The sequence below is a fragment of the Lepisma saccharinum genome, chromosome 1 (assembly GCF_977018435.1).
Source record: "Lepisma saccharinum chromosome 1, izLepSacc3.1, whole genome shotgun sequence".
Classification (NCBI taxonomy): Eukaryota; Metazoa; Arthropoda; class Insecta; order Zygentoma; family Lepismatidae; genus Lepisma; species Lepisma saccharinum.
Window position 1 is genome coordinate 83,352,822 of NC_139229.1, and position 14,070 is coordinate 83,366,891.

Here is a 14,070-nt window from a genome sequence, read left to right on the forward strand (position 1 = left end):
CAAATCTAAACTCGTGATGATTTCGCCGCCACCACGCACCCCTGGCGAGGTTATAGGGGCCAGGGATCCTAAAAAAAACAACAACAATTATTATTTGTTTGCTTGCGTCACAATACGGAAAATAATGAGAGGCATACGCGCGCGCGCGTGTGTGGCACATCGTTCCCTCCCCGAGAGAGAGGTTTACGAAGGTCACGATATATAAACATTTGGTCCCGGACTTGGAAAATTAGGATAAGATGCACTCATCTTTCAAAAGATGAGAGGATGAGAGGATGAGAAGAGAGGTTTACGAAGGTCACGATATATAAACATTTGGTCCCGGACTTGGAAAATTACGATAAGGTGCACTCATCCTTTAAAAGATGAGAGGATGAGAGGATGAGAGGATGAGAGGAGAGGTTTACGTAGGTCACGATATATAAACATTTGGTCCCGGACTTGGAAAATTACGATAAGGTGCACTCATCTTTCAAAAAATAAGAAGATGAGAGAATAAGAGGATGAGAGGATGAGAGCGCGTGCGTGTGTATATGCCACATCGTTCCCCCAAGAGAGAGGTTTACGAAGGTCACGATATATAAACATTTGGTCCCGTTGATTCCAGCACTCCAACTTCATCTCTAATGTTGACGACAATATTCTAAAAGTAGAGAGGATGAGAAAATGAGAGGATGAGAGGATGAGAGGATGAGAGAATGAGAGAATAAGAGGATGAGAGGATGAGAGGAGAGGTTTACGAAGATCACGATATATAAACATTTGGTCCCGGACTTGGAAAATTACGATAAGGTGCACTCATCCTTCAAAAAATGAGAGAATGAGAGAATAAGAGGATGAGAGGATGAGAGGAGAGGTTTACGAAGATCACGATATATAAACATTTGGTCCCAGACTTGGAAAATTACGATAAGGTGCACTCATCTTTCAAAAAATAAGAGGATGAGAGAATAAGAGGATGAGAGGATAAGAGGAAGATGAGAGGATGAGAGGAGGATGAGAGGAGGATGAGAGGAGGATGAGAGGAGGATGAGAGGGATGAGAGGGATGAGAGGATGAGAGCTCATCTTTCACTCATCACTGCCTTTTTGCGTCCGTGAAACATCGTCAGCGCAATAAATGAGGCGCGGAACGGGGAGAGAAAGTGAGTTTTTCAACTTTTTGTAGTCGTTTAGTCAAGAAATCAGAGTTGCAGTAGAAGGCATATTTTTGATCTACTTTATTGAACTATGTAGTGAAATTCAAAATATAATCATCATACCCTTAAAAACACAATTTTTGAACCTTTTCAATGTAACCAATGGAGGTACAAAATACATAGTACATTCATTATACCTTCCGTCTGCCACAAGACAAAATGCGAGGAGCGCAGCAACTGGGTCATCTCTTTAAAATCCCTTCTGCCGCACTATCCCCAACAACGAACTGTAAAATTTCTTCGTGAACATTGGGCCTCTTCCTAACAGTTTTTTAAAAAGCTTGAAATGGTACGTTTACTAGACATGTTACGTGGAACAAATACATAGAACGTATTAAGAAGAAAACTACCCTTCACGCATAGAGTACCATGCAAATGCAAATTACTTTAATCACAGGCAAATTCGGTTACGATATTTAGCATAACGGAAAAAGGTCACCAACATTTTTATATTGTAGTATAAGAATTTTAATTTCTTCTTAACCAGAGCAACTCTATAATATAAAGACAACATATTTTTCAGAATGTATATGTTTGTGTAATATGATATTAAAATATCGATATTTACAAGGCTAGTAATATACGCCTTCATGGCGTTGTGCCAAGCACAGGGGAGCACTTTACCTTTTTTAGTAATATTGTCAGGCATTGTACTGAATTATGTAGCCATGCATATGAAATTTTCAGATTATTTTTTTAACAAAATATAACAAACCTAAAGTTTAGATATTTGTATAAAATAAACTCATTTCAAATATTTATTAGCTTCATAATTATTTATTTACTGGTTACAATCCTTTATTACAAAATTCAGCACTAAATTGACGAATCAAATACATCGAGAGATCTGGATATCTCTTCATTGTGTAGGCAATATTCCAGGAATTCCTCCATGTTGACGGCTCCATCTTTGTTCTCATCCATTTGCTAGAAATATGGACAACAAGGGTTTATGCACAGCTTTCCATTTAGGGGATGTAGTAAGATCATTTTTAGGGTTTGTACATGTGATTTTGGTGTTAAAATAATCATAAACTGGACAGTTGAAGAACATTTTAGAGGGGTGTTGAGAAAAAATTGATATGTGTTAAGGGATGTTGGGTGTTCGGACAAATTGTAATTTGTATTAATATTGTTGCCATGTAGTTAGCGCATGCGCAGCAGTGTGTGTGTGTGCAAATCTAGTCGAGCGACGACGTGCAGGAGTTGTACGCCTCGTCCTTTACCTATGCATTTATGTGGAACACTTGAAGACTAAAATTGGTAAACGCTGTAAGCGCCACAAGAATTCAAACACCGTTTTCCACGTAAAACTGTGAAATGTGCAATGCTTCATAATGTGCTAAACGTGAAAAGTGGCTGGTAGCCCTCTGTAGTTCAAAAGGCATGTAAAAAGGTCACTAGTGTGAACGTTCTTACGGGCTGATGTGCTGAACGATGCAATTTCCCAACACTTTCGCTTTTGGCACTTACAACGTTTACCACTTTTAGTCCTCATTTCATTATCTTTAGTGTATTTTACATTCATGGTGTTATTAAAGTATACGTATGTCTCCATATATGTTTCATTTGTACCAGAGTGAAACTGAAATACGTGAAACCACCCACCCAGGAACTTGGAGCAGCAAAGGGAGTTCGAGCGCGGTACTCCGACATGCTGCAAACCTACACATTGTGGATATATCACTAACAGACAAGGTTTACAATTTGTGCGGAGAGGTATTCTTCATGTGCATCAAACAGTAGCCTATTATTTTCTTAACCATCCTTTTGTATAATTCAAATATTCACATTCCCACAATAATTCATAATAGGGCCCCCTCCTCCTTCACAGCCTCTTTGAAAGATACTTCAGATCCTACTTCCGGTGAGAGCACAGTGCAGTGTTTCGGATCATGCTTTGAACTGTCCTAATGAGCCTATTTCAGCATAGGGCCTCCCCGATGAAGCAGTGGTAGCCTTGTCATCATGGGGTCCCGGGTTCGATACACGGTGGAGGCACATAGTGGTTCGGATCCAACTTTAAACTGTAGGTCCAGTCCCGATCAGCCTTAGTGTGCACAAAGTGGACTTAAAACACCAAATCAAACCAAACAAAATCTATTTCAGCATCAAGTACACTTATTTTTTTTTAAAAAAATAATCAGAATAACACCAAATATTTTCTTCGCACACTAAAGCTTCCATTTGGAACAGCGCCTGAAGTGGAATATGTTAGCATTGGGGATGCTTGGTCGAGCCTTGAAGTTTAGCTGATGGGATGATCCTATGGCTTAACGTGTTGTCAATTCGACAACTGTGGAGATCCTTAACGAAACTTTTGCTACCTGTAGGATGTCATCCCACAACATCCTTTCTCACTTCGAGCACTTATTTGAAACCAATCAAATGAGAGTAATCAAAAGTAGCACTTACTGACTGTAAATTATTTATGGAAACAGAAATGTTTGTTTATTAATGCGTACTTTCATTTGAAGTATCAGTATCTTTAAGCTCTGTTCAAAGGTCTGGAGACAGTGGCGTGCCCAAGGGGGGTTATAACCCCCCCCTTTTGAGCTAGTATTCCTAAAAGAAGAACGTCAAAGGTAGGAAAAGATGGTAAAATGAGAGCTGACTACCAGACAAGTGTACTTAACCCTTCCCTTTCGAAAATCCTGGGCACAGCACTGTCAGACCATAGGCAGAGTAGATATCTGAAAGACAACCTGCCTTCTCCACACCAATGCACATGTACACACAGTTCCAAAAAGAAGTGTAATTTGAGCCACCACCCATGTAAAGAACTGCTAAATCTCAATTGGATGATAAACTTTTACAGCGTGAGGAGGACATCAAAACAAACCATTTTTCTCAGTAACGTTTTGCTCGTCAAGACCTTGTTTCAAACCTATGAGCCTTTGAAAAACTTTCCTATCCTCAATGTATGCAGCCATGAAACACAGACTCAGGGTTGCTACTGTCATTTATTTTTCTGTCGTGTATCATAATGTTTCAGCAGATAAGTGCATATATGTGTTACGTGCGTTATATGTGTTGTGCGTGAATGAATATGTGTTTGTATATTTCCATGTAATAACTGTTGTATTAACTAAACGCAGTCTACGCCTTCTGTAATTGGAGGTTCAATCCTCTGTAGATGTGCAAAGCATAAATAAATAAATGAATCATAAAAGCAAGAATGTGTTACGGAGAAAGCAGGATGTATAATGCATGTATCACCATTCATGCATTATGTTGCATATCCGATTTTGTGCTTTTGCATTAAATGATAGCTGCATGTGTTTTGTTCATACGTATTCACATTTTAGAAATCTATTTCTGCCACCTATATCTTGTAGCACCGAATGGATGCCTTAACGAACGAGCAAAACGTTAAGAAGAGTTGTTTGTCTTGGTGTCTTCCATGGACTATGGAAGTTGTCGGTGTTGTAGGGTCTCTCTCTCTCTCTCTCTCTCTCTCTCTCTGTCTCTCTCTCTCTGTGTCTCTCTCTGTGTGATGCCTAAGTCGAAATAACATAGTAAATTCGCCCCTGAGTACAATTGTGCTCATATGTGCCATATTACTCTCCATTACAAGTACAGAACATAATACAGTAGCCGGCCCCCGTGGCGGAGTGGTTAGCACATTGAGCTACGACGCTAGGGGTCCTGGGTTCGAACCCTGGCCTGGGCATGGATGTTTGTGAGTGTCCATTCATCAATTTCATCATGTCACCACTCATCCCCATCTTCGCAAATTGGCCAACAGTGGCACAAAAATATAGCAAGTCAATCAATCATAATACAGTAAAACGATATAATATATATAAAGTCTACACAAGATCCACAATTTGGTTTGATGTGACAAGATGTATTCATGAAAATATTGGACCCCTGGCAACCGAACTAATGAGTCAGTTACCTGGAAAACCTTGTCCACCTTCTCCCTTATGGTTCCCTCATCGACGCAGGGGTCAGTGAACTTCCCCATCAGCTCATAGATGGCGGTGACGATGTCCGTCATCTCGTCCCGGGTGATGCAGCCGTCCCCGTTGATGTCATAGAGTCGGAATGCCCACCTCAGCTTCTCCTCCAAAGATCCGCGGGAGAGAACCGACAGACCTTGCACGAAGTCCTGTCAAATGAAAGCCACTGTAAGGAATTCCAGCTAAATTCAATGTACGTATTTACTCAAGTCGTCAATTTAGAGTAAATTAGATTTGCGTTCCTTTAATCATATTAGAATAGACTTCGTCCCCCTAGTGGTATGAAACACGTAATTTTGATTACAAGAGAAGTTTTGCTACTTTAAACATAGTTCTATAGTAAAACAGACTGAACAAACGAGGATGCTAAAGCCATTTACGTCTATACTCAGGCGACCCGTGGATAGTTCATGAAATAGTGGATTTTTAAAAACAGTAATATGATGACATACCATTACATTGAATAAAAATAATAAATTACTAATTACTCAATACTTTCTAAAAATGCTTGCGTGATTCTGGGAATTTATTGTATGAGATATTTTGCTCCTCTTTCGAACAAACCGTATTGTGTTGAGGTGTTATTAGATTACACATAGTTGATTCTCGTAAAGTAGTCATAGTCATGCCCACAAGGGGGCAAAAACCCTGATGAAACTTTAGTCTGGGAAAGAAAAACTACATTCCATCTCACTGTTTCACAAACTCTGTATTGATTAAAAAAAAACATTATCCACTACATTATCAATGATCTAGGGTGGCTCAGGTTATCCATGTGTGCATTAAGCGTAACATTAGGCATAATTGTATACGTCTTTAATTTGGAAATGGAACCCATGTTCGTTCAAAGTAAAGGATAGCCGAATTCACAACAACTACACTTATTTATTCAATTCCAATATACGAACGCTTTAAACGAAGTGGGATAATTCAGTCCCATAAAAAATAATGCCTCCGTCCCTCGGCTCGAAAATTCTTCATATTTTTTTCTAGATAATAACATTGTTTAATGAAAGCGACGACAACGTCCCTCTACACTGAATTTCGAGTGAAATTTTAAAGGGAGAAACTTTCCCCTTGCCTCCCGTGCGCACGTCTATGACAGTACAAATATTGTATGAGACTGTTTTTATGTATTAAAGTTGTCTGCATATGTAATAATAAAGCACTACTTTAAAAGTAGTCTCAAATAATCAAGATATCTTGTACGATATCTCACACTTCTGTATTTTGAGAACTGAGAGAAAAACGAAAAAATAAGAGAAAGAATCGTTGTAGGAGAATCAAAGCGAGAGAGAGAAACGGAGTAAAAAACAAAGCGTGTGTGGAGAGAGAGAGAGAGAGATACAGAGAGAATTGAATTTTTTAAAAAAATATCGACACATTCATTCCTCGTCCAGAACGATTATAAAAGATGATCCCCATGCCATTCATATTCATTCTTCCATTGGTAACAATGTTAAGCCTTATTTCGATGCTAATAGAACATTAAAATGCTGACCAAGGCAAAAATTATTGTATAAAAAATATAACACTAAAAACGTAACGAATTAATTGTGACTCTTCGTCTGAAGAAGACCCTGTTAGAGGGTGGTATATATTTTTTATACAATAAATTTTGCCTTGGTCAGCATTTTAATGTTTCATTCTTACATGTGTATTTCACTCGAAGCATTCCTAAATTTTCTCTCTCTTTCATATTATTACTACATCTTCATAATCATATAATTAGACTCTTGAAAGGCATTTCTAGTCACGTGCCTCAAAACTCAACAATCCGCTGTGATCCTGGTCCAGTGAGTTGAAAACATAGTGCGCATATTGACTCGTATTAGCTGTAAGAAAAAAATCGTACAAATTAAATTTTACGTGCAAGCGTAAATTATGTCATGACTGAGTTGAACACGTCAAACATAATAAGAATATAACGATGCGGGAATTGGAACCTGCACATGTAACTATTGTTACAACACGAATCTTTTTTCTACTAATGTAGATGTACTTTTTCATTAGATAAAATCTTCAAAATGAAGTATGCCATTCCTCCCTCCTTTCAAAATTTCCGAAGCAGAGAAAAATGCAATCTGAAATTTTATCATATACACAAATCAAACAACTTTTAATAATTATACGGCCTAGTTTAGACAATATAAACAGTGGAAAACGATAACACTATTAAGACTTGTTTCCATGTTTAATAAAACACTCCAAATGCTGACCAAGGCAGAAGCTATTGTCAAATATGACGTTTCAACCTTATAGCAAGGTTTTCTTCAGACTCTAAACCAAATTCAAATTAAAGAAAATTAACAATAAATTCTACCTTGGTCAGCATTTGGAGTGTTTTAGTGGAAAACTGTATTTTTGACTCTGTATATATACCATTCGTAGAAAAGTTACTTTATGTTAAAAGAACTCGGTTATTCTTACTTACTTTAAAGTGTTTAAAATTAATTGAGTTGCTTCCACAGTTACTTTATCTTTGTTAAGTTCTAGGGACGTAAAGTTTTCGTTTGTTTTTTCTCCCCATATTTCGATGTTATTTTTTATTGCAATTCTGTGTTATTTTTTGCGGTTTAGGGCAAAACTCGGTGTAATTTATTTAAAATCGGTTTATTTTTACATGCGTTTTTAGTGTTTCTACTATGCTTAAGTTTTTCACATTGCTTTAGTTCTGGAAAAGTGAGACAAAGTTTAGTTTTAAGGACAAACACATATATAACTTTAAGGCTTACATTTGTGAGAAATGACCAAATTTCTTGCATTTGGAAAACTATTTCATCTCATCGGCCCCTAAATATACAATTAACACTAATCCGCCAAATTGCAATAAATGAAGCGTGACAATATCTTTTGAATTGAACTTTCACTCTCTTTCTACAGAAGAAGTGTTATCTCCAGTTTCCATTGCATATTTTGCGTCGTTTTTCACGTTAAAATGCAAAATTCGGTATTATTCTGAAAAAGTCCATAGTTTACATTATTTCGCGATTCCGAAACCGAAAATTTGCCTCCTTAAACTATTCAAATATATTTTAAACACTTAATTGAGCTTTCCTCAACTTTTTGGTGTTATCCTTAAAACGAAAACTTCACGTCCCTTTATAACTTAATTTCTATATTGCATGCAATAACTTCAAGCGAGCTGTTCTTTATTTATTGATGTGACCATCTAACATTAACATTGATTTCCGTTAAATTATAGTAAACCTTATGATTTGCACACACAGAAGATGTACTATGAAGAAATGTCAGCGAAAAATGCAGGCTTGACCAGGACTCGAACCGCTGAGATACTGATATGCAGATTTTACAATAGAGTAATAAATGTAATGATGAAATTGTGTACACTTTGGCATGTTACCCTATGATACTGCACAGCGTAATGTGACAGTTTCGCTATAAGTGTTGCAAAGTGCCTTGAAATGACTCACAACAGCTTACCGCTGTCTGCACTGTAAAAACAAAAACAAAACAAACAAAAAAACTTCCATATAAAATTGGTAGCAGATGCGTATGACAAAAACTTATTCACTTGCTTACTTCTGGAATGCTTTCAAACTTCCTCGTATTTAAGGAAAAAATGTCAGCTCGACCAGGACTTTGATCTGAACTTCCATTTTCCACTTAAATTTCTACGTAGTAAACCTCATGTGTATGCCAAATAACAAGCAAATATGCAGTTTCATGCTAGGAGAGACTAGGCACTGTTTGCATCATCAGTGTTTCAAAGGCAACCGATTCGAGTCAGAGAAAATTCCAAGCAGGTAAAACAGTAAAACAGCGGAAGCAAAACATCAGGCGGGACCAGGGCTGGCTAGGTAGCTCTGTTGGTGGAAGAGGATATCGGATAATTTTCTATCAGGATATTGAAATTATTTAGATATCCGAATGTGTGCATTATCCGGACAGTTTTATCGTTTATTCGTTTTTTGCGGTATCCACATATTCTTTTATTCGTCATTTTCGTATTTCACTCTACGGATTGTCTGCAAATCCTTTATCAAATCTCGGAGCGTGGTGCTGATCACATCACCTCACAGTGCTATATGCACGGGGAACTTTACCTTTCTTTATACCTTCATCCAATCTGTTCTCTCCGGATATCCGAATTATCCGGATATGCTGATTATCCTTTGCATCAGAAACGGATATCGGATAATTTGAAATACGGATATCCGTTATCCTGATCTTGTGGTCATCCATAGTCAGAGACCCAGGTTCGAGTCCTGAGCGAGGCTGAATCTTCCGCTGAAATATCTCCACCTGTTTACAAAAGTATAGAATTGTTCTAGGAAGAGAAACGGTGCCGTACCTCCTTGAGGGAAGAACTGCGAGTAGATTCCCTTGAAGGCGTCTTCCCTGACGACCCCCGTGGGGGACTCCGCCTTGAAGCCCCGGTAGAGCCTCTTCAGCTCCGCCTCGTTGAACCTCGTTCCTCTGCAGAGAGACTCCAAACTCTCCGGTCTGTAGCGAGGCGGCGCTTCCAGATCCTCCAGCTCTGAATCTGGAAGGGCAGAAAAGATTACGCTGCGGATAATCAGTATTACATCCTTAATATTTGCTTACAAATTTCAACGATATATTCAGGACGACCAGGACTCGAACCCGGGTTGTTGGCAGTGCTGATTTCATCCAGTAGTGCTACAGTTTCTGTTCATGACTGAATTCTCGGACGTAATAGTATGTTCGATATACACTCCGTTAGCCTCGACATGTTCGGTGCCTCCCTACGCAAATACACATTCTGCTATAGTAGATACGAGGATTAAAAATTATGGATACTCGAATTTCAAGTCTAATTAAACAGCTGACCTACATTTAGCTTATTTAATTCTGCGTTAATCTATGCTAACCAATTTTTTTTCGAGTATACCTTATATTTTTTATCGATATGATAACAAAAAAGGGCCATTTTTTTTAGTTTCGCAAACGATCGCTCTTATTGAAATTCTGTAAATCAAAAACGGGTTGTCATTATGAAATTTTAGTACCGTACAGGCAGAAAGGTTTTGAACGCAATTCTTAATTTTCAGATTTTTAAAATTTGCCAAAACAACATTCTTATCAATTTTGTGAAACAACTTTTTCTTAGTATTGGGTAGTCCTACAAATACAATATTGGTCTTATTTTGAAGCTCTTTGCATCTGTTTTTAAAATTAATTATTGTTAATTCATATTGCGAAACCAATTTTATATATTTTTTATACAACGGAGTAAAGCTATACGCGGAACGTGGCAACAAGGCACACAGGAATGTGCGGGCTTCAATGAGAGCAATCGTTTGCGCGCGCGCGCGCGCACACACACACACACACACACACACACACACACACACACACACACACACACACACACACACACACACACACACACACACACACACACACACACACACACAAAACGCCCTTTTTTCTCACATCGATAAAAAATATAAGGCATACTCGAAAAAAATTTGGTTAGCATAGAGACTAACGCAGAATTGAATAAGCTAAATTTGATGTAACTCGTTTTTTTGTAGTTCTACTGGTTAATTTTTAATTAGAGTCCAAACTCGAGTAATTATAATTTTAATCCGACAGTAAATGTGGACATCCAGAAAGATAAAAATCATTAGTACCATATATATAGTGACTTTTACGCCACCCTACCCTATAGCTCAGAAATTATTACCAAAGTACAGCATACGTACCCAAAGCAAATTTAACCCCGGTCCAAGCTTGCTTCACGAAGTTCAAAACTCGCCGGTAGAGAGACCTGGTGGCTCTTCCCGCTGTCCCCGAAAACCCTTGGTGGCGAGGTCGGCCAGGTTTTCCCGAATGGCTGCTCACCATTCCATACATTCTAGATCTCAGACTCCTCAGCAGCGGAATGCGGAGTTTCCGTCATCGCTTCCGGCGTCCTGGAAGGCAGTGCACACAGATACAGGTACTGGATTAATTTTTGGAAGGAAATTCTCTTAAAATGTTAAGCTTCAAAGCACAAATATTTAATATTCCAATACCCTTGTAGGGGTAAAAAACAAGGGGGCAGAGGAGAAGATCGGGACTGCCAAAGTTCTCAGATATGAGTATTGGTTTTAAATCCACTTTATGCACAGCAAGGCTAATCGGGACTGGACCTACCGTTTAAAGTGGGATCCGTTCCCTTTGAATACCACTACGACATCGGGGAGGCCCAAAGGCAGTGGCGGCGATTAGGGAGGAGGGGCAGCTGCCCCCTCACTTTTTGCTGCTTTTGCCTCCACACTATGTTAAACCATATGTATAAAGGGAAAGTAAACTGTCCTTGTCCCTCCAGTTTTGCCACCTTGCCCCCCCTCCCCAGATTTGGAACCCAATCGCCCAAAGGTATTATGATCCCTGTCTTTTAGTATCCATATTGGCGACCCTGTCTTTTTGCGACACCGAATTTTGGTGACCTGTCCTTTTGCGACCCTGTTTTTGTTGACCGTCTTCTTTCGACGCTGTCTTGGCGACCTTGTCTTCTTGGGACTCTGAATTTTGTCACTATTACAAGGTCGCAAAAAGGACAGGGTCGACAAAAGTCAGTGTCGCAAAAAGACAAGGTCGCGAGAACACAGGGTGGACAAAAGACATGGTCTCCGAAAGAAAGGATCGCCGAAAGAGCTATGAGCTATGCTAGATTGGGGGAGGAAGATACAGTTACATATAGGAATGGGGATGAGAGATACGGTCGCATATAGGATTGCGGGCGAAAGACAGGATGAAGCTCATAAAATTCTGCGACTGACGTTTCCAAAATATCAATTAAAATTTCTCGTCAATGAGTGAACTCATTAAACTGCAACAGAAACAAAAACTCTTCAACAAGTCATGGGAAGCTTATAAAACTGAAAGTGGAAATCGAAACATGCATACAGAGAGGTTTCAAGCATAAGTAATTACATCGCACTTCAACTCTCCCTCGAATTTCTACCCACGCTTTTCTATCCTCCTCCCTCAAATCAAAAGCATCACCATTTATTTGATGTCGGCGTAATTTGCAAAGTTGATTACTTACAATTTCCTCTGCAGGACAAGTATACCTGGTAAAGAAGAAGGGCGCAAACTGTAGGGCTAACTTCACATCACCAATGGTTTCAATGAACTGTCGTCGATTTGAAAATTTCACTACAGCGCCTTCGCAACTCTCCTCCAAAGTAGAAGAATTCAGACAGCGCATGACCATGGGCCCTGTTAAAGGGAATGGCGAATTAGAGTTACATGGGTAGGGGATTTGAAAAAGTATCGTACTTTGCTATTGTTACTGGATTACATTTATTCAGAACTACGTGATCCTGTCTGTCGACCTTCGTGGTGGAGTAGTCAGCGTAGCGCGTCAATGTGCCAAGGCTCCCGTATTGAATCTCCAGAAAGACATGGTTGATTGAATGATTTGGTTTATTTTATTTCGCTTTCTGCCACTTTTGGCTAATCGTGAAGATGTGGGCAAGCAATGATTAGATGAAATTGATGAAGGGATACTCACAAGGAACATCAATGCTAGGATTCGAATCCGGAACCCCTGGAAGAACGACGGAAATTGTACAATAAAATGAATAAGGGTAAAAAAAACGAGATATTATTTTTTTTAAAAAAAATCGAGATGGCGTCTGACTGTCACGCAGGAGACTCAGGTTCGATTCCTGGGGTACGCAATATCACGTTGGAATATTACATAAGTTTCTTCCTCCATTTATTTTTCTTAGCTTTATTGCTTTCTCCAATAAACTTTCCTCTTGGTCTATTTTTATTATCATTTTCCTTTTTGTGCCTTCTTTTTGCATTTCAGCCTTCCTTTTTAAGTACTATTCCTTCTTTCTCCCCCACATCTTCTTCGTAACTTCTCTATTCTACTTTTTCCTCTCATCTTAATTCTTATAATACTGTTTATTTTCTTCCATATGTCTCTTAACACGTTTTCTATTATATTGTAGTAGTCTTTTAGAACTAGAACTTAATGGTGACTTCTCGGAAACACTCACTGTCTAACCTCCCTTCAACGAAGTACATTCTGGAACCTGCGTTCTTACAGGCTAAGGAGGCTCTGGTTCTGAACCTACAGCCAGAATGATATTATGTAGGGTTCATGTTGTGCCCTGTACATGAGTGATTGTCCTTCATTCATTTCACACTACAGACTTGAATGATAAAGGGTTGAAGGGTGAACTTTGTATCCTGCGTAACAACTTTTCTCCTGAGATTTCGGCCTGTGTATGGGACCGGTAGCAGGCCACCCACTATCGTGAGGAAATTGGGGAGCTACGAATGAGTAGCATAACCCGGTCATGGAAACCTACAACGACTGGGGTTCGTCGTGCTGACCACACCTCACCCCGTAACTGGTTGGATGATCTCCCACCTTGTTAGGTACGAGTGAGGTCGGCAGTCGGTAAGTAGGCCCTGGCCCTCCAGGGATGTTGCGTCATGGGTTATTAGTTATGTTTTTAAAGTAACAAGTTTGTGAACTCTGCCAGAACCGCACAATTGCGACTTCAAAATTTCGTGAAGTTGAAATTGCAATCATCTGTATCAACGGAAACTTTCTCATAAAACATTTTCAAATTCCGCCCCCCCAAAAAAAACCTCGCACAGCAGGTTCATCCCCCTAGACCCCCACCCTGAAGCTTATAACCAGTTAAGAAAATAAAATCAAAATATTTTCACTTGAACCTACAAACAATAAAATGTGGTTTTGGTTTGTAGTCGTAAGAAAATGTGCGTAGTATGAATACTTGAAGAAGGAATTTGCACCCTCGCGTTCGGTGTAGTGTGTTGGTGCGTCAATAAATGACGTAAAATTACCTGTAGTGATGGAAAAGAGGATCCCAGCTGTTCTTAATTATCACTAAACGTCTCAGCTTCCAATCAAATAAGATCTGTGTTCACTGATTAAATTTAGCC

At 39.1% G+C, this 14,070-nt stretch overlaps 1 protein-coding gene across 1 annotated transcript; it reads right to left on the bottom strand.

Annotated features, from left to right (window-relative positions):
* Positions 1-2,014: 2,014 nt before the first annotated feature.
* Positions 2,015-11,007, bottom strand: LOC145984079 (Kv channel-interacting protein 4-like). Its single transcript, XM_083117473.1, has 5 exons — positions 10,857-11,007; positions 9,479-9,670; positions 6,925-6,998; positions 5,100-5,312; positions 2,015-2,125 (listed from the first exon to the last, which is right to left on the bottom strand). The coding sequence occupies exons 1-5, from the start codon at positions 11,005-11,007 to the stop codon at positions 2,015-2,017; spliced, it is 741 nt and encodes a 246-aa protein (XP_082973599.1).
* Between the last annotated feature and the right edge of the window lie 3,063 nt (positions 11,008-14,070).